This window comes from Platalea leucorodia, assembly GCF_965183815.1.
Source record: "Platalea leucorodia genome assembly, chromosome: 4".
NCBI classification, from domain to species: domain Eukaryota; kingdom Metazoa; phylum Chordata; class Aves; order Pelecaniformes; family Threskiornithidae; genus Platalea; species Platalea leucorodia.
The window spans coordinates 65020092-65042395 of NC_138826.1; the positions used below are offsets into that span (position 1 = coordinate 65020092).

Consider the following 22304-nt stretch of genomic DNA (forward strand, 5'->3'; position numbering starts at 1 on the left):
CGCAGACTTGTCTTGGTTTCTTCCACAATTACAGTTTTTCACATCAAAAACTGTTCTAAATGGCTATTTTTTTGTCAGCCAGCTCCTGCACATTAATGTATTTGGAAGGTGCATATATATATATATATTATACTGGAGCTCTTGAATAATTTTACTGAAATGCATCACTACCTATAGAACTGGAGACTTTCATTTACTTCAGTTTCAAAGAAGGATAGTTTCCTAGATATGATGTTTTTGAAGAGCATATTTTAATTTTCTGTTCTCTCTTTTGTTGCTCTTTTTGTTCTAGTTACATCTTTATCTGCCTTTTTAAGTCTGTCCTTCACTGCTCTGACCTCTCAGAACACAGCCCTGTTCAATCACACCATCAGACATCCTTTCTCTCCCACTTCTCAGATTCTTGCACAGTTTTCACATGTTCTGTGAACTGTGAATAAAATAAAGGGCACCATCAATAAAAACAACTTCTTAAGCCACATTCATTTCTCTAAGGAAAACCCATGAAATAAATGCCGCATTTCCATTCAGCTTGCGTTTTCCCCGGTCAACCACTGCACTAAGTTTGAAACCTGGTGTAAACCTGGATTCAGGAACCCTCAAATGTCATTACAGCAAGATTTTTCAACCTTTACTTCCCATTTCCCTGGGGACACCACATGCTATTTCTAAAACATCCACAAAAGGAAACTCAGAAGGGAAAATCCTATCACCATCAAGTTTTACTAGCTACCAGGAGTCCACAAGTGAAAAAAGAGTAATAGCTCTGCTGCATAGAGCTTGTAGAGCAGGAAATTTAATAAGGATTTCTGACCATAGTAGAAATTCAGCAGCAAACAACTGAACTGAACAAACACAAACTAGGTCAGCTAGCAAACAGTAAATGGTTTTGGCCCGAAGGGTCCGGTTCAGATGATGCCATCTTCACCAGAGCAAGTACAAGATCAACAGGATCCCTCCTCTGAATGACAGAGAAAACCCTACGCTAGCATTTCACTCAGCAGGGGCCTTGAAGGTTACAGCTGACAACCACACAAACAAAACTACTGAGATATTGCTGTCCCCCTCATCCCCCTTTCCTATTACAGTTTAAAATAACAAATACTCCAGGTAAATGGCTAACATAGCAAGGAAGCGAGAGAACACCATTAAAATGATTGATATTGGTCACCACAGATATCAGCTTCTGTAGTATTATTGAATTATTTAGTAAAAAGTTTCCATTGCTACAGAAGTGCCAGTTTAACTCACTCCAGCTTCTTCAGTCCGTGCACACTAACAGTTGCCAGCAGGCAAAACATGCCTGAGGGGAGCCCTACTACAAGTAATACTGGCCAGTACCTTTTGAACCTTGGCATGACACCCATGCCAAAAAAAATATTTTTTTTTTTAAAATACTACCCAATATTCCAAGCAAATTAAACTTTTGGTGTAATGGAGTCAACAGGGAAGGGAAGAAAGAAGCATCTACAATTTGTTCTCTGGTCCTCTTCTAGTTTTATTTCTAGAGCTACCTCTTACTTGTGGTGGCACACATCTCTGGGGAACTTCTCGTCTGGTGGAAAAGTTGACTCTGAGACTTCTTTCCCTTCCCTTCTTTCTTCTTCCCTCTCCATGGGAATTCAGAATATTCTCCAAACACAACCATCTGCTTCTACACCCACAGAACCCTTCCTGGTAAGGGTGCACAACAGGCCGTGCAACACTGCTACTCCGCTCTAGCGCTTGCTAGAAAAAAGGGAGGAGCACAGTCAGCCCGGGTGGTAGTGACTGAGCTCAGGTCACCCCCAGCTCCCCGCTGTGAGACTGCCACAGCACCACCAGCATCCCTTGTCACCCTCCAGAACATCGCGTGTTCCAGAACTACACTGCAAAACTGATATATCAAAGTTTTATTTATCAGATTGCACGTTATGCTTTCAGCATCATATTCTATAAGTTTACTGTAATTCATTACCATCTTGAAATCTTGAGAAGTGATTTTTTTAAACCACTAAAACTCTATACTGATCTCCCCTAAATCCCAGCCAACAGAGGCAAGCACAAGCAATATCGTATCCTCCTGGTCGGAGCAGGTTTTGTCATTTACTCCAATAAAAGGTGACTGGAGCCAAAGGAAAGGAGAATTAGATTCCATGCTACATGATTAGACTCCACAATGTCATTCATTTACAGCACATAGCCAGCAGTTTATAAGGACAGAAAGTAACAGTGTGATCTCTTCCAGCCCCATCTCTGGCCTAATTCAGTTCATAAATCTTGCCTAAATTAACTCCTGCTTTTTAAAGTTTCCAACGCAGTAAGTTGCTCTGTGGTTAATTATTCCTCATTGTTACAAACCGTATATGTAACTCCCAGTCTAATGTTCTTAAGCTTCAATTTCCCCTTAAAGAAAATCTTTCCTATCTGGTCCAAGGGCCCTTCCACTACAGAATTTATATTTTCCACAACACAGAAATCAAGTCACATCTCCCCTGTTTCTAGAACATGTTAACTAGGCTGCTCTTTTTGACATTTTCACCTGGAAACATCCTTTCCAAAGCCTCAAGGGGATATTCTCTGAACTATCCCCAATTAGCCAATATCCTTCCTGAACAGTTGACACAAGTAGGTACCACACAACAGCATCATACACAGGTAAGAAAACTTCCCAGCTTTCATTCAGGTATTGAAAGATTAGTCCCAACCACACCACTGCACAGTGAGCTCCTCTTCAACAGCCTACCAAACTCTTCTTCCTCCTGATACATTCCCCTCCAGCCCCAAATCACTGTTTTTCAGAAGTTTTTGCCATGATATCAATACAGCCTTCACTGTTTTTCTTTAGACAAATCAGCTTAGCCTCCCTATGCTATTTGTACAAAAAAAAAAAAAAAACAAAAACAAACAAAAAACAAAAAAACCCACAACAACAACAAAAAAAATTAAGCTTCCTACAAAAATTTTATTCAACATATTAGTGGACAAAGCCCGGTACACTGTGTTAGTATCTGTTCTATGGCATCTTTAAACAAATGGGTTTAATTAGCTTTTTAATCTAAAGCCTAATCATTACAGATACCTTTGTGGAGTACACTTTTAAGGACTCCGCTCCAACGGGGCACATTACTCCCAATTCCCAACAACATCCCTGCAATCCAGAAAGTCACTTCACGTCTCTTTCACAGTGCCAGACAGAGCAATATCGCTGACACATTTAATGCACCCTAAACCAGCAACATCCCTCTCATGTTTGCCAAGTAGTATCCTACATTTATCATGCATTGGTCTGGTATGTTGTGTGATAATTTGTTCATGATAAAACTGCAGTAATGCTGTTTAAATGACAAATGACTGCACAGAACACTGACCATAAGATGCTACCCAAGGATTCATCTAGAAGAAAAATACATATGTAGTATCTGGTGGAGCTGCAATAGTAGGTCTTTCCATAGCCATAAAACAAGAGGTTATACTCTGAACATTAAATAACTGGTTCATAAAGCTGGTCTAAAACAACTTTAATGGAAGTGTAAAAGTTGTTATAATCTAAAAACTGAATGTTCCTCTCCCCACAGCTGAAAAAGGAAAAGGAAAAAGGACTCAGTAATGTTTTTCACTATCAAAAATCCAGCTTTAGTAAATGAAAAATGTTTGTGGTACTTCTTATTAAGCATATTAACACTTGTTTCTCAAGGCAAATATGAAATTGGATAATGCCAACATGCTAACAGAGACCTGCACAGGATTCCTTCCCTCCTCTCACCACCATTTTTTTCTATCAATTTCTGTTACTGGGAAATAAAATCACTTAAATAAGGATTTAAAGTGAAAAAAACCTTCCTTCCTTTGTTATTAGGGACTTAAAATACCCCAAAGTATGACTAAATATGCTTCCCATTTTTTATCCTACTGTAATGCCAAGATTCAAGCATGGGCCACTTTCTAGTATGTTAAGCCAATCACCAAAAAATTTCATTTCCTCTGTCCTCCCTCCCCTCTTATCCAGTTCAGTTCCAGGTTTGCAAAACCAGAGCATTTTAGCAACACTCCCCTCACCCCCTTCATCAAGAAGCATTTCATTTCTAAGAAACAACATACAACAAACATAATCATCAAGAAAAAGATCAAGTACACTGGAAGACACTAGACCTTTGCACAGAAGACAGTTTCCGAAGGCTTTAAGTTGACTAAAATATTGAAGATTATTTCATTTTAAGCATTTCTGAGGTAAATTACATTGCTTGGAGTGTTAATCTCATCATAAACTGAAGTACACATAAAGTGAAATAAACAAACTTTTGCCTTTAACTGAGCAAAAGTTATGCCCTCAAGACACTAAGGCTCTAAAAAGTAGTCACTGGTTATCAAATGCCAGTAATATGCCAACATCTGGTCTTGTGGGTGCCACAAGGTGCTGCTGTTGACATAAGCCTGATGTTTCTCTACCTGAATTATCAGCCCCTGTATATCTGACTCGAGTTTGGTTTACGAAGAAGAAAAAACTATTAAAGGACAAGCTATTGATACCATTTTTCTATCAAACATTTGGGAAATCTCAAAGCATCTTTAGTTTCATGCCTGCTCTGTAGAACTCAGTGACTGATGAAAAGTACTTCACCACATCAAGCTTGCACCACAGTTTCCTTACAGAAGAGTAGTAAACCTGCATGCAAGTCCTTACATCTTCCTCAGGTGCAAGTCATATACCAATACTCCTACAACACGGATACAGGAACATGCAGGGGATAAAAAAAAATTAAGCTATGGAAATCTGAATACTCAATACAGTACACTTCACAGCAAAGACTCATGTTGGTGTTTCCTGTAGAAGAGGTTCCAGTAAACTCTATCTATAACATCAATCTAAAACAAACCAAAAAAAAAACCCAACAATTTAATAAGAAAATCTAATGAAACCTGGTATTTCCAATACTTGTAGTTTTCTTTAAAATGTCAGCAAGTTCAGAGTTGTATGGCGCTCTTGAGCCTCCTGGGTTTTTTTTTTCCCCTCCTTCTTCTGCAAGGGATTAGGAAACTGAGAACTTGTCAGTTCCCAAACTGGTTTACATAAGCCAGCCCTAATTAGAGCCTAAGCCTGTTACAGGTAGCATCATGAGAGATCTTCACATTTCTCCAAGTATCTCAAAGACCATTATACTGCTAGACAAGATAGATAGAAAAATACACCTATTATAGATCTTCAAATAATTACTGAACAGAACCCATGAAAATTAGCAGTGTGAATGAAGTGAAATATGACTAAGATTACATGTTGAAATACATACATCTGGAAAACTTTCCTGCATTAGTTTTAGTGGCAGCACAAAATTTTATTATTGAAGCTAACTATGCAAAATAGCAAAAGGTTTAAAATTTTTACACCATTATGTAGGGATGTATCAGGAAGTCTGTTTTTCAATAAAAGTCTATTCTGGCAAAAAAGTCATCCTCCATTTTAAGTACCACTGAGAACTGCAACACTGATTTTTTTAATTCAGTCCCAGAGATGCTTTAGAATTTTTAATGCTTCACATCCATGTGATACTTAAATCATAATTAAAGAAACCACAAGGGTGACACTTCCAGTTCCATACATGATTGGAAAAACACAGTCTCTCTAAAGTGACCTACAATATACACAGCCTCAAATGACTCACTTTCATTAGTTTCTCCCTGATGAGGCTTCCTCTCCAAGACACTGTTCCATCATTAAGCCAACAAAGAAAAAAAAAGTACTGAGTTCAGTATCATTTGGCTTTAAAAAGACCACCAAGACAAAAATAAAAACATACCCATTTACTCCATAATAAGAAATATGCCAGCTTATTTTTTGATCAAAAATATTTCATTATTCTTTTCTGCTCCCAACCCTCCACAACAGCACAACATTCACGAAGACTCCTGCATTTTCTACTGTAAAACACGTTAGTTTGCCTCTGCCCAGTTTTGCTCAGAAGGGGCTGAGAACTGACATGCCACCATGCTGCTTGTCCACATGCCTGCTGCCCCTCCTGCTCTGGAAGGCAACACAACAGGCCCCACACCATGAATTTAACTCTTCTGCTCACAGGAAAGCTGCCATCAGCAGCAGCTGCCAGCAAGTTCACACTCATAAAACTTTGCAAGAGTCTGCTGGAATTGATGAGTGCACTCACTGCAAAATATTTTGTCTCCAGTGCTGACAAATACTGTTTTCAAATCCTGTCTCTCACATTGTAATGTTGAATCAGGCAAGAAAACAAACATTTCCACTACCTACTTAATGCTGAAGCCCACTAATTGGAAACTTGCTCTCTCTTGGATGATGCAAAAAACATCTAAAGCAGCAACTCTTCAGTAGGTAGACAGCATGACATACCATAGACACTTGATAACTTGATTTCAGTCAGGTGCTAGACATTTACCATTTCATATTGGGCCACCCAAATTTTAACTCCCAAAATTTTCTTGCTTTTCACACAGTCCTGGACAGCCTAGCTTGCTGAGTTAAGACCTCTGAGACCTCTAAACATATATTTGTGCATTCACCTCAGAAGGCCCAGGGATGCATTTGCTGCCCGATAGACAAGCGTGGCTTGTTAGACTGGAATGAATTTATAGTGAGGGCCTGATTTGCAAACACAATAATACAGGTGTAACTACAAGGTGGTTTTCTATTTGATGCAGTGTACAGAAATAGAACACAGCCATCAATGCAACAGCAACACCGGTTTAGCCAGTGCCCCAGCTCGTCCTCCGGGACGGCAAGGCACAAAGCAGGAGCACTGGCTGTCGCGCAGGGAAGCGAGCAGATGGAGGGAAGCCTAGCGTGTTGGCAAAGCTTGGGGCCTGGGAGGCTACGCAGGGAGAGCGTATGCAAACACAGTGGGAAGGCAGGAACCGAAATGCTCATGTGGGGACTGAAGAGTAAATCATTTTGATGCTAGGGCAAGTGTTGAAGCCAGTCCTAAAACAGAAGGCATCAACTGTAGAGAAGGATGCAGGGCCCTACTAAATTGTATTAGCAAGAACACCAGTTCTCTAAACCTGTCAGTTATAAAAGTGAAAATTCTTTATCTAGACCAATTATGGAGCTTAAACCTTCTATACAAAGTATAATATGACTGAGGGCCAGAGACATTTTAATTCAATCATTCATAGGAATATCTCCTTAAAGAAAAGGATTTTACTATGTACTTTCAGAGCTGAACTACTTAAAAATACAAAGATCCACTTTCCTTTCAGAAGATAAAAATTTCACAAAGAGCAACAGTCATATAAAAAATTACCAGTAAGTAATCAAGTTCAAATAAGACAGGAGCTGCTGTTAAAATGAAGGTTTCTCAAGAGTAAAGTCTATTTAAGACCAAGCAAGCTCTAATCCAGTCGCTCCTTAACAAATTAATTTCAGAGTAAACTAGAGCTGTGGTGCCATTCTGTCAGTGGCAGCTGTGTTTTGAAAGGTTCTTGCCACTCCCTTACGTCCCCAGATACTCATTTCTGTGCTCCAGAGGTGCCAATCCAATTGTTTGCATGACTGTGCTCCAAGTCAGAGTTTCAAGAACTATCCCATTTAAAGGAGAAAACATAAAACCAAAACAGTAAAAATATCCCAATAAAGTACTGTTTTAAAAATACAGCCTATACAACAACCATCTAAAAAGCTGAAGTGACACGCTAAGAGAAAAGTAACAGAAACATCTTAAATTGGATTTTCCCCTGCATGGAATAACACAGAGTCACAGCTTCATAAGAGGGAAAATCGTTCACGTCTGGCAAAAGACTGCACTCTTGCTTTTTTCCTCCTCCCTTTTTTCCAAGTCTTCCCTTCCCCAACAAGAAAAAAACCCACCCATGCCTAACAAGTTCTACTCTCCTCCTTAAGAGCTTGGGAGGAGTGCAAAACCAACAAAAGCTGCAATCACGTCATTTTTTTTTCTGGTTTTCAGTAGGAGGTAAGATGGAACTCCTTGCAACTTTCACTTCAAGACAGAGACGTAGCAAACAGGGTAGACTATATGGGGTAAGATAAGAGGAGCACTGGGGAAAACACAGAAGGGAATGTTGATACATTTGCTCAAAAAAAAAAAAATCCCATAAAAGGATTTTCTTCCAAGAGGGGAAAAAAAGAGGAAGAAAAGGATTTGCAGTTTACTATACTGGATAAAAGAAACCATGTTACTGTGTTTGGGAAGTGAAATCTCTTGGTCTTGTGCCCCTATTTGAATAGGTATATATTATGACAATTCAGCATTCCAGACAAACAACATAAAACACTGATATGAAACAAGGCTGAGCTCAAAAGACTAGCTTTGACTCTATTATTGTTGTGTCTTCTGATTCAATATACATAACACCTGCTGTAATGTGTAAAAACAGAGGAAAATCTGGTGGGTTTACTTGTTTAAAATAGAAATTGATTGCCTCATGAACAGCCCACTTACCAAAGCAAGATTTTCATTTAGAAATGTGCCATTTTCCATAAACACGAACAGAGAATGCTATGAGGAGGTTTGCAAGATTTTTTGGATGGAAAACAGGCTATTGATATGACTGTCAGAGACTACATCATCACAAGTTATGCTACTCCAATTACACAGCCATTGAACAATTTCTGCATGAACATAAGTGTTTAATAAAAAAAAAAAAAGACTTACACCTACCATGTTCTTTTCAACTTCTCAAATACAAAAAAAAATCTTGCACATTGAGAAAAAACAAACCTCTTTCCCCAAAAGACTATGAACAGGAGTTTAATTATGAAACATACAGGACATTTATTGTTAATAACACATCCCATCAGCTTTGATTTACTCATCTTGGGTATTCCTTCATGAAAGCAAATCAGCAAAAAACCCCAAAGATTCTTTTTTAAAATATATAGGTTTCAAAGACAACTCCTATTTCAGTATTTTCCACCTAGCTTGAAATAACAGATCTGCAATTTAAAAGCTCTAAATTCTTTAGAAGTGCAAACACAGGATTACATTCTCGCCTCAACTTAACAGTTTTACCTTCAACATATTAGAAGCAGCAAGGAATTCAGTCCCAGAAGTTAGAAAGGATGCAGTAATGCTATTTCTCTTAAACTGCAGCAACAATCAGGAAGCATCAAGCTTATGACCTTGCAAAGTTTCCAGGCAAGATGAACTGTATGAAAGTTAGGACAATAAAAATACTGTAAGTTATAAAGATAGCTAGACTAATGAGAGCTTTGATCATTTGGGTTCCTCATCTTGTAAACTCCCCGTAGCTCCCTATTCTACTTCTTTCCTGCTGACAGTGTTCATGCTCCTTTACATTACAATAAAAGAAACACTTAAAGAAGGCATTGTAGAATTACCAGAGTAAACTGGTGTCAGATTACTACTGTACGATGTAGTTCCTAAGGCGAGCACAACAGAAACAGAACTTGAGGCAGAGGTCCCAATTAAACTTTGGGAGAGTTCATACAGCTAAACCTGCACAGATAGTCTTCAGCCCTTTCTGCATTCTTCAATCATTAAAATAAACAATCCCTTTTAAAGTTTCCCCTCATCTCCCAAGGGGAAAAAAAAAAAGAAAAAAAAAACCCACACAAATAAAAACCAAACACCAAAACACACACATATTAATGCATTATGAGCACAAACCAGAACTACATGCCTGAGCTTATGTGCATGTTCCACATAAACACCTGCTGTTTTGGGTGGTTGCTTTGACTGCCTATGACAAACTATATTTAACATGCACCTGTGCTTCTCACCTGTCCTCCTCCAAATAATTCAATCCACAAGGATTGATCTTAAACACACAGAAGAATTCCAGTAGCTATCATTTTAATTAATTCATTACTTTCATTCTACTGGTAAAATTCTCATTTTTTCCCAACTTTCTCAAAACTGAAAGCAACAAATCTCACAATACGTCTTCATAAAAGCCAAATCCGCTAATTCATTAGAAATGTAACTTCTTATGTATGAGAAATGGAAGTAGGAGATTGAAGTATTCACTCAAATCAAAATACTTGTCTTCATAAAGCATATTAACTCCTGCACCTGCATTTCGAAGATACAAATTGTATACATTTCTCTGCTTTTAAAAATATCTAGAAAGCTATTTCACATCGTATTTACAGAGAACAAGTTTTAGATGTGACCTCCAAGGCTGATACTATTCAGGAGTGATGGGAAGTACCGCAAAATATTTCTGAAGTATCTTACCTAAATGACATGGATGTTTGTACTGAATACATGATACAACATAAAGTTGCATTCTGTTCTTCAACGTTGCATTTTATTTCAAAATATAAAATAATACCACCATTCTAAACTGTCAGTGCAATCTCACACATCAGTAGCATGTTTTAATGGTGGATTTGGCTCATTCAAGAAATACATAGAAACAACTAATTTGAGTGTTGTTTTAGTAAATCTGAAAGAACTTCTATAACATTAAGATTTCCTGAACTGTCTTCACCTGACCTCAGTGCTTAAACTTCACACACAGTAAACAGCAGCAGTAAATGCTAAAGAATCGTAAGAATTAATACTCCAGTACAGAAACTATGTTCGGTTTTGTTTCTAATGCTCCCAGGATTTTAAGAAGATTATACTTTCAAGTGACACTGTCTACTTGGAATCCAGTCAATTTAAAAAGAAGCAAAATGGATTTACATTCATTTCACATTCCTCAGCTATCCTAATCCTTCTGACAATTTTTACAGTTTTAAGAACCTGGCTGCAGTAGAAGCAGCAAAGTAACTACTCACAGAAGAAAACAAAGCAGACAGACTAACACAATTTATTTCCTTGAAACTTCCTTGCTTGTACTAATACTGGATACAATATTTTTTGACAAAACCTTGATTACTATGTTGGTAAGCTTTTACGTAATTTTTTTTAACCAAGCTACTATAAAAAGCACATGCACTCTGGAAAGACAAAGGAAAAACCTTTTTTTTTTTTTTTTTTGTTCTTTCAGAGTGGAACAAATTACATCTTCTAAAAATTGAATCTCAATGGCTGGAAGCCCAAATCTGTTTCATCTTTCAGCATAAGGACAGGAAGTAAGGTCACTGTCAGCTTCTAATTGAAAACATCTCCAAAACAGACTTCTGCTCTAGATCAGGATTTTGTTCTGTGACATGCAATTTCTATCCCAATATATCACACAAGTTAGTCCCAATTCAGCACTAGCTCCAGTTTTAAATACAGACATCCACTGGAGAATTTACCTAATCAGAATCCAGTGTAGCTGATAAACAACCATCTTCCTTCTATTCAAAAATTAATGTGATATTAGTCCAGAGGGGTCTGCTACATAAATGCTTGGAGCTTTTGTCTCCAAATAATGCTGAACTAAATCATTGTGGCTTTGTGGCTGAGCAGTGCTCACTGCAATCTGCATACATGAGGTGGAATTTATTTACAACAGAATTATGGGCCACAGGAAAAGGTGAGACAGGCTCAACATCTAATCAAGTTCACACCCAACTAGGAGAGGAATAAACAGTCCCTGCACCACCCTGTGGTATCAAACAATTGCCTTCAAATGAGGAAAGAACTTTTACTTAGAGAGTACCCACAGACGAGTTCCATACACTATTGACTGGGGAGCAAACAAAAGGAGACCCTTCTTCTCGTGTAAGAAATTATACCAGTTTCATTTTCTTATTCAGTGTGAAAGCACTCAATAGGAAATTCAGTCCAAAGTGGTGTGAATTAAGAAAAAAATAGGCTGAAAACAAAACCTGTAAACTGTATCAATACTACTTAAGAAAAAAGTCAAATACACAGCAGAGCCACGAAAACCTCCAATTTACCAATATCAAGCAGCCCTCTTCTTACCACAGCACTTCTCAACTAAGCCTTCCACCATCAATACCCTAATCCATATTCCCAGTTCCATCCCCTCCTACAGTCGCCCAGTCCCTAGTGTTCTCTTTGCTGTTCCTTATGTCAGTACCCTCCTGATCCAAGTTCCCATCCTCCCTCTCTCACTCTGCCATACCAACCGGTTTCAGATAAGGATGCAAAGACAGCTCCCCGCTGCCTTGACTGCCCAGAGAAGCTTTGTCGGGACGCACTCACTGCAGAGCTAAGAGGTACTGCACACACCTGAGCGGAGGCTGCCGCTCCAGCCAGGAAGCTCGGCCGCCTCCCAGTCACCAGCTGGGGCACCCACCGTCTCTCAGCTATCGAAGAACAGAAGCTTTGCATTCTCCCTTCAACCCAGACCCCAGCCGTGTGCTGCACTGGCCAGCAGTACGTACAACACAGGCACCTGAAAGATCTGGTCTAGTGCTATTTATTTGCTCAGTCTCCCAGTTATCTTGTATCACTTAGGACCTCTTCCTTCCACCATCTCTCCCTTCCCCAAGGGCAAGGGTAAATCCTAAATTCTGTGCCAAGATGAACAAGTTCCCAGCTTGCCCAACTATACATTTCATAGAAATATCAATAAAGTGTTTTGAGCACTGATACTGCCTCTCTTTCCATCCCACCTGTTAAATATACAAATGCTAATAATTCAGTTGATGAATAAAGATAAGACATGCAGAATCACATCCACACCATTTACTTTTACCTGTCCTTTCAGTGATAATCCATGCAGTATTATAAAATGCTTAAGAAACAGAACTTGCACAGAGACTAACTTAAAATTAGTGTGTTCCTCCCATCCGTTATTACTACGGATAAAGTCACTACAGCAAGGATTACAATATATTCTTTGAAACCTTACAAAACTGTTAAGCCTAAAATGAAACATTCAAAAGTTAGGAAGTGTCATTACTAAGGTCACCTATGAAATCCTAATTCAGCTTTTCTCTGCATAAACATTATGACACAGTATTTAACTACACAACCATAGGTCGTTTCTTCACTTAAACAGCACACCAAAGCTTTCAGTAATGAACAGATACTGGCCCCAATGTTGCACGTCTGCACAAAAATGACATTATTTGTAGAATCTCACAAAAACAGGATTGCAAAATATTTCAGGAGGTCATCTACTCCATCATTCTGCGCCACTGTGGAATCACTGTTGCAATCCACTTCTGTTAGATCATTATACAAGCTGTTCTTACAACTCTGCTGACAGATTACATTATTGCCCCAAACCATGTATTTCAGGGTTTCATTATCCCCACTGTTAGAAAGATTAGCGGTTAGAAAACCTGTCTTGCTCACAGCAATTCAAGTCTTTTACTTCTTTTCTTACTCAATATACAACTGTTTATTACACTTCTCTTTGTATTTATCTTTTATATGTTCGAATAAAGTTCTGTCCACCTGTTTTCTTGTTCTAGATTAGGCAACCCCAATACTTCTGTGATCTGAATCCTCTCCAGTAGCCTGTCTCTTCCTTGAAGGACAAGGTCCCATACTAGACACAGCATTCCAGCTGGAGCTCTTCTGCCACTGAAGAAAATAAACGAGTTATTACACAGGATATGCCAAAGACCATAACCCATGGGTTCATGAGATCCAGCACCACTGTGAACTTGTTGAACCACATTCTATTTGCGATCCATGATAAACACCAGATCCCTTCATACAGCACTGCTGCATTGCTTATTCCCCATCCTGCAGGTTTTCAGCCCCTTCAGCATGATACTATGATGCACTTTACTTACTGAAAAACATCTGGATTTTCAGGCCCTTCTTTTACTGTGTTTCCAGCATTCTTCCCTCCACCTCCCCTTACTTGCTGGTGAATTTTAGCCTCTCATCTCTATTTCAAACCCCAAGACCAGACACACTGTCTTGACCAGATGGCTAAAACCAATTCAAAATTGTATACAGAGAATGAACTCATAGAAGAGAAGCCTCTCTAAATCAGAGAGGAAAATGGAAAAGGACTGAAAGGATTAGAAAACAGTTTGTGCGTGAAGAATAAGCAGGTAGGGGATGTAGGCTGAAACTGCTAAAACTGGAAATGAGCAACAAACATCAGCAACCATAAATATGAGCTCTTTTTATGAAGATTTAAAAAAAAATCAAACAAAATCCTGCTACACTTTGATACAGCATAGTAGGTCTTCCCATCTGTAAGGCTAGTTAACTCTCACTAAAAAAGTCTTAATATGGTAAACGCATACTGTTACACCACCACCTGTTACCTTCTATTTGCTTACAAATAGTTTATTTCTTACATTTCTCTTCTGTGGATTCAAGTTCGGTAGACTGGTTTATCATCCACTGCATCTTTACTGTTCTAAAGACAGTAGTCTCTGGCTGTCTGATGAACTTTTCTTTCGTGCTCACTGTTCTTGCATGTGAACATTTCATACTGTTTTGAAAATCAAACACATTACATTTTACAAATGGTGAAACTAAGAAACAAGGCCAAATTCTGAGTGACTAATTTGAAACATTAATGAGTATTTAGAATTACAGACACAACATCTATTCAAGAACAGCTCCCCTTGACTACTTTGGCAGCTGCAAGCACTCAGCATTTCTGCAACACAGATCCCAGAGGTCTCACGTCCAGTAAATGAGGAACACACAGCTAGTGACCACCTGTGGGAAGCTTGGTTTAAGCAACTTGCTCACATCACTGAAACTCTGCAACAGCAACACAATTCAATTGTCTAGGACAGCATTTGATTACATTAACAGTGAAACCTTTATTCAAACTTCCCTGTCCCCTGCCTCATTCATTTCACACCTTCAAACATCTGCTGCAAAAGGAGCAAGAGTCCTATAGATAACTTCGTCATTGCTATCCAACACCCATTTCTCCCCAGAGCAGGATCAGTTTTGTACACTGAATGCGATCAGGGTCCTGCCTGTGTGTGGGTATGTGTATGTACAGATATTTATGTGCAGGTGACTACATAGCTATAAATATCATCTATATGAATATAACTTCATGATCATGTGATTAGAGCTGTACCATAACTTACAGGCACAGAAGCAGTTTAAAATTGTACAGGTTATTATAACATCAATGTGTCCAACTTGCTGATTTTTGCCTTTGCAGTTTTCACATGCCACTACAATTTCTGCGGAGGAAATTTTTCAGTTTTCAAAACAAACTCTGAAAAACACTTCTGTCACAAGGCTGAAACATGCGCATTCACAAAATGTTCAAGGAGTAGCAGCAGATTATCATGCTCCTGGCTGAGAGGAGAAAAGGGCCAACGCTCTGAAGCCCTCGGTTCTGCGCCGAATTCTGGAGAAAGCGTCCCACAGCAGCGGGCACACGCTCCCCTCTTCCTAAATTCCAAGCTCAATGCTTTCAGCCACATCTCTTCCAGTCCTGTCCCAGTCCTTTACCTTCCCTACTTCTGATTCTTCCTTTCAACACTATTTTTGGAGGTTTATTTTAATTTTTTTAAACTGAGTCCATCTGTGTTTCCCAGTGTGCTCATCCTACTACCAGGCTGCACTGCTTATTTCTTCTAGGATTAATTTCTGCATTGCAGTTTCCCTCATCCACAGACCTATTTCCCACTCCTGACCTAATGTCTTGCCTCCTAGTTTTCGTGCCCTGCCAGTACCAGTTTCTTTCATCTCACAAATCCTCTTGCAATTTGTGTGTCTCTTCCGCTCCTACTCCTGCAACTCCCAGGTTTCTGCACGCATCTCATCAAACAGCAACCCAAAAAGATCTGTAGACCCTTCTCTTACTCCTGCTGCTTAACTAAATCCAAGTCTCACCCTGGCTCCTTCTAAAAGCCATTTCTTCTCTCCATTTTCCCTCTTGGGCCTAATGCAATCAAGTACCACCACACAACACGGCACCACAAGGCAGATGCCCGGGTTCCCCTAAAGAAAGAAAAGCCCTCCATTACATGGCACAGACACGTCCTTAAACACAAGGCAGGCAGGTGCCAGTTATCAGTCCTAAAGCTCAATCCAGCCCCACTTCTGGAGCAGTTCAGATTGGACTTCCCTGTGAAAGTCTCTCTTTCACATATCATTTTCGGTTATGGGAAGCGTGCTTAGTATGTTTGCCCCGGTGGCACATATACCCCCTGGTCCATATAAATAGGTAGGTGAGGTTCCATGAGAATAGGATATATCCAAATTTTAGCAGACAAAAAAAAAATGCATCATCTCTATCACAGCCATGTGTGCCTAAATTTGGTTGTTACAAGCTTTTGAAAAAAATCACTTTCAAAGCAGCAGCAGAGAAAACATCCCCTTCAGAGCAGACAAAATCTGCCAAAGTTTAACTGCACGCTCCAAAGCATAAGGGTATTAAAGTTGTTCAGAAAAGAAGCTGGCAGAACTCAAAGCAGAAACCATTGTTTTCCTCTTGCCTCAACATCAGAAGTAGCTGAACTCTTTCAACTGACATTTTGCAAAGAAAAAAAAGCTTCAGCCCGTAGCAAAATGCACAATTTATAAAATTTCAATTGAAATAGTGAAGTTTGTTCTCAACTCTGCTGCAAAGCAGTAGTATTTCTTACAAGCATCTTATAACATCTTACAGCCTTAATAAGAGCTAGCACCGTCAGCCCAGTCTACCATTTTCCAGTATTTATTCTGTGCATTTTACATGCAGTTAATTACACTGATATAATCAGTGATGTGATTACTGATGGTCAGTTGTATCTTTTCCCCATCTCATGCATAGGAAGATGGCACCACTAATCCACTGCTCTTATGAAAGGTTTTCCCTTAGTCTTCCGAAACAGCTGTCTCCAATAACATCAACAGCTGAAAGCACAGCACATATAGGGAGTGTCAATTAAATTTGTTATTGAGCTCATGTGTGTTTAGCAACCACTAACAAAAAGCACAGAAATATATGACTTCTAAAGGGATAAAAAAAGACATCATATCATGCAACTCCAGAGCGGAAAACTGGAGATACTGACAAGGACTCTGAAAACGTGATTCTTAGACATGAGCCAAAAAAGAAATTAAGTCTGCATTGTTCATTTAATGCTACCATTTGACTTAACTTTGGGGTTCTAAGACAAAATTTAAAAGACAACTTGTGCTATTTCCTTATGGCTTTTTACTTACACTCAGGTTCCCACGACACACTCTATTTAATAACTCTTGTGCAATTAGTGTTATTCATACTGTATCCCACAATGGGCCAGGCTGGAGACACACTAGTAGTTAAGGACATCATCCATAATAACTCTTACGCAATTAGTGTTATTCATACTGTATGCCACAATAGGCAAGGCTGGAGATTCACTGGTGGTTTAGGACATCATCCATAAACAGATTTACTTTCAAATGAAGGAAAGCCATGTCTCCCACAGCTGAAGTGAGACTGTATTATTAAGAAGCCTATTCTGCTTCACTTCTCTCCCAAGCAACTCCCCACATGCACACACTCATTCTGAATTGAGAAATAAGAATGGGGTTGTCAGAACCTGCCATTTACCACAATCATCAGCTTCCCAAGACCTCTCGGAAAAAATTTGTGCTGCAGCAAGAATCACTGCTCTTTAATGTGTCCAGTGCCTGAAAACTATTACCCAAGGTAGGTCAAAGCTGTTAAAGCCTACTTTGTTAAAGGCATGCTATATTTCAAGTCCCAGCCCTGCCTGAGAAATCTAAGACCTTGCTTCACAGAAAACAAATGTCACTCACAAAACAGACACAACTGAACAAAAAGCTGCACTGTCCACTAGCTTGTTTAGCATTCTAACTTCTTGAGAGAACATGCAAACAAAAAACACATTTCCTCTGGCAAGATTACAAGTGTAGCTTGTAGACACGAGGCTGACACAAAAAAAGCGAGCACAGCATAGAAAGCAGCCTTAAAGGGAATCCTCCAGCCATATGGGTCTTCTGTGAAAATGAACTGGAAGCAAGCTTGACAAGCTGAACTGGCCACAAGAGACATGATGCCAACTCAAGTGTCTGCAACACACTCGTGCAATTAAGTTGAATAAACAATATCCTGTAACTGTCCCGTAAGGCAGCTACATCTGATTCCTTGCCTGACCTCCACAACTTGTCTTTGGTCCTTGAGTCTCTGCGGAGACTCACTGCAGACTTTTCCAAGTCCAGCACGTAGCTCTCCTCTCTCCCATGAAAACGGCACAGCAAGACAAGATAAATCCTCCTGATTGTCAGTGCGGGAGTTGCACAGATTGTGCAATGAAACAAAAGCAAAAACACAGCCTGGGCTGAGCAGTAAGACATTCACAGAGCCTGACCAAAACCCTAGTTGACAGAGGTGCTCAAATACATACCTACCTTCAGCACACTAGCAGCCTATCCACACACTAAGAGTTCAGCATCTGCTTAATCGTGGAAGCTGAAGCCCTGATTCAGCGACATGTGACTTCAGTGGGAGCTGGATCAAGCATTCCAAAATCCAACTTGATTTACTACTTAATTTTCTTAAGTACTGACGTTCACTTTGCTATTTCAACTGCAAGCAAGTGGCTCTAACAGTCGGTCCACTCTTACTGTATGCCTCTCCTGCATAACTCAAAGCTGTAGGAGTTAGCTCTTACTGTTCCTAAACTGGTCAAGACCAAACAGCACTGAAAAGCAAACTAACTGCACCCAAGAGAGATACAATGCAGGGAGTTGTAAATCTGTTGAGCAATTAAGTGAATGTTGTCCAAGCCTACTGCATATGACCAGTAGACATCTCTTCTGTTTCACACCATCCATTATACCATCAAAACATTTCAAGGCTAAAGAAAAGATTAGGATAAAGGCTGTGTCCTAGCTTTTTAAACACGGGCCCAAGACAGAGAAATCGGACTCCTGTCATGCTTTTTAATAAAGCATTTCACCTTAATCAAAAAGTAACAAAATATTCTTGTTCTCTGCAACCTGCGGTCTTTAAATCTCTGCCATCAATGGACCATTTCTAAGATGTCTATGAAAAGCATCCTCTGAAAAGCAAGTTTGCTCTTAGTATGCCAAAGTTCATTGTACAATGATTCACGTGCCCCGTGGAAAAAGAAAGTGTAGAGGACTCGCAAATCAAAACAGCTTGAAGGCTCCTGTGCTAGACTGAGCAGGAAAGCATCGCTCTGGGCAAGATCTGTTGTCTCTGAGTGCTCTCTTCCAGCAGCCCAAACACTGGCTAAATTACATAATATTTCTACTGCTGTTTTTTAAGTTATACAAGAATGCACAGCAATCAGACAGAAGTTTACAGAAATCCACAGCAATGTTTAATTAAGAACTACTAACAATTAAACAAAAGCCTTCATTGACTTACTCTGAAAATCTAGAAAAAGAAAGCCAGCCATTCTATTAACCGCAAAGAGGAAAAAAAACCCCAAAACCCAAGCACATCTCCAGCTTCTGAACCTACTGCTTTGCCCTCTTCTATTTAAGAAAAAGAATCTCTGAAGCTTACTAGAAATTATCAACTTTCCCGTTGGCTGGAAATGGAACATCTCTTGTTGGCTACGAAGGGAGCTGGAGCAGAGCGTAACCTCCCTGAAAAGCTAACCAGTCACCACCAAAACACGAACTACTTTCTGAAGTGGAAATAAAGCATTATTAAAAAGATAAGCATGTTTTATAACACCAAGGCTTCTTAAGCACCCAACAGTAATCACCATGACTCTTGTGTTTAAATAAAAGAGTCAACAGTGGTTGGTCCACTTGATGCAATAGGTCGATGCAAGTTCTTATCGCTTCTTGCCACTCATCAACAACTTATTGATGTTGATAAAAATGTATTACTTTATACCTGTTATCTACCAAACAAAAAGGAAACCTGTAATCATAGCAAAATTGTCCCTTTCTATGAAAGGTCAGTTGGTGCATTTTTTTAAAAAAAGTATTAAAGATGAACCAAGAACTGCTACAGGAGCAGAACCAAATGAGACATCTTTGTGATTAAACTGCCTGCTTAACTACAGACTAATTTTGATGTCTAGAGCCACTAGAGAAAAGAAGAGAGGAAAAAGGGGGTCACTGACTCCTGGCTATTTTAAAACATCTACTGCACACACCACCCTCCGAAGCCCCACCAGCTCTCCCCACGCACGAGTCGTGCCACGGCTGTGCCTGGAAAGCAGCATTTCGCCTTCTGAGGGGCTCCGATGCTTCCTAACTCCAAAGGCGAAGGAGAACCAGGCTGCCCCGCACCCCGCAGCTGCTCCCGCCGCCTGACAGGCTGCACCCCAAAAGGCGCCGGGCACCGCGGCAGCCGCCGCCGGGGGAGCGGGAGCACAGCTCCGGGCGGCCGGCGGCTCGCAGAGGCCACCCCGCACACCGGGTCCCCCGGGAGGTCCGGGACTGGGCTGCCACCGCCACGCCTCTCCCCACGCCCGTCCTCTCCTTCGCTTCCACGGCACGGCACGGCCCCGGCCCCGGCCCCGCCGCGCTGCCCGCGGCCCCCGCCACAGCGGCCGCGCTCCGCCTGCGAACAATGCGCGCCTTTGCTGGCGGGGTCCCCAGCAGCGCCGCGCGCAGAGGCGGCCCCCGCCCGCCTGCCCGCGCGCCCCGCCGCATTGTTACCGGCGCTGCCTCCCCCGCACGCGCCCGCTGACGGGCGCCGGCGCGCGGGGACAGCCGCCCCCAGCAGCGGCGGCCGGTCCCCCCTCAGGGCCCGGCCCGGCCCGGCCCGGCCCGGCACACCTGCCGCCGCCCGCCCGGCCCCGCCGGCCCCCTTTGTTCCCTTACCTGCGGCGGGCGAGCCCCGCAGCGCCGGCACGGCGAGCAGTAGCGGCAGGAGGGCGGGCAGCGCCGGCCGCCAGCGCGCCGCGGCCGCCGAGGCCACCACGAAGCGTGTCATCCCCTCCATGGCACGGCACGGCACGGCACGCCGCGGCCCGGCGTCAAGTCATCGCGGCGCCCCGCGTCCCCCCCGCGGGCTGAGAGGGCTGGGCGGGCTCGGCGGCCCCTCCCGGGCGCATCCACCGCCGGCGGGGCTGGGACGCCCGGGAGCGGGGGGGCCGCCGCAGCGCCCCCCTCCCCACGCCCACCCCGTGAGCGGTATTCAGGGGGGCAGCGCCGCGGCGCCAGCCGCCTCCCAGAAGCGGCGGGGCGGGAGCGGGGCAGCGGCGCCCCGCAGGGCCCGCGGGCGGATCGGTTCGGGCCCCGAGCGGGGAGGCGGAGGGGAAGCCCCGGGGCAGCGGGGGCTCCTCGGCCGGCCGCGGCGCTCGCCCGGGCGGCTACGGCCCTTCACGTGGGAGGCGCCGGCAGCCCCGGCCCGGCCGCCCGGCGCTCGCTCCCTCCTTCCCCCCGCCCCCGCCGGCGAGGCGCTAACCCCGGCGGAGGCCGGCCCGCGGCGGCAGCGAGCGCAGCGGGGCCGCCCGCCACCTGCGCGCGCCCCGCCGTCCGCGTCTGCGCGGGGGCGCGCCCGCCCCTCCCCCTCCCGCCGCGCGCCGGCGGGCGGGCGGGGGCGGGGGCGGGGGGCGGAGCCGAGGCCCCCGCCCCGCTCCCCGGGGGGCGGTGTGAGGGACGGGGCGGGGCGGTGTCAGCAGGCCCCGCCCCCGGCCGTGCCCGGCCCGCGGGGCCCCGCCGCCCCGCCCGCCGGCCGCGCCCCGTCGCCGGCTCGTGCCTCCCCCTGAGGGGCGGCGGGAAGGGCCGGGCGCCCGGTTGGGTCCTCGGTGGGTCCCGGTGCCTGCCCCGCCGTCGGGGCGGCCCCGGGGCCCGCTCCCGGTTTGCGTGAGGCAGCTTCCTGCCCGCGCTCCCCCCTGGCGGAGCGAGGCCGGCAGGCTGCCGCCCCGTCCCGCAGCCCGCTGGCCGGGCGCGGCGGCGCCCGGGGACCGGCCCTCGCTTCCCACGGGCTTCGCAGAGTTTTTGGGGCCGAAACAGTCATAAATGTCGGATCAGAAGAGGAGAAGGCGCGGCAGCGGCAGGACATCCACGCAGCATTAGTGTTGCTCCAGGGGATCAAAGGCAAAAAGAGCGGGGGGGGCCCTTTCACCACGGGGCTCCTCCTGAGCCTGGCTCCCCTCAGGGGCGCCAGCAACAGCTGGGGAAAGGTCCCACCCGAAAGCAGAGCTGGGCTCACCCCGTTCCCAGCTGTACTCACAACAAAACAGGCTGACGGCGTGTCAGGGGACTTGGAACACTGTTCTCGGCACACGTCGGTCACGACAGGTACACCTCGCTCCCAAAAAAGGGTGGAAGGAGCAAAGGATTCATTTTGCTGACATAGAAATAAAGCGATACCTATAAACTTTAGCTGTACATCACGCAATGCACATGACAACATAATATCACACAGCAAAGGAAAACGACGCGTGGCAGATCCTTGGCAATGTAAATAAGTGAGGCTGAAATCAGCCAAACTACGTCAGCTGAAGATGTGGCTCAATACAGGCACGGCGAGTAAGGGGAGAGCGTGAAGTCGGAAAAACCTACTGGTTTTAGGTTAGACATTTTCGGGGTCAAAAAGTCCACAGATGTCTTTGGCGAGGTATCAGAGGCAATCGCTATGGTGAGTACTTCAGG

The 22304-nt window shown here is 43.2% G+C and overlaps 1 protein-coding gene across 2 annotated transcripts in view; it reads right to left on the bottom strand.

The window, feature by feature from the left end:
- KIAA1549 overlaps nucleotides 1-20702 on the bottom strand; it is a 146688-nt gene extending 125986 nt beyond the window's left edge. For both annotated transcript variants that reach the window (XM_082308072.1, XM_082308071.1), the window contains exon 1: nucleotides 20526-20702. In XM_082308072.1, coding sequence (XP_082164198.1) covers nucleotides 20526-20646 — 121 coding nt within the window. In that variant the 5' untranslated portion in view covers nucleotides 20647-20702. The remainder of the gene's footprint in view (nucleotides 1-20525) is intronic.
- Nucleotides 20703-22304: the final 1602 nt, after the last annotated feature.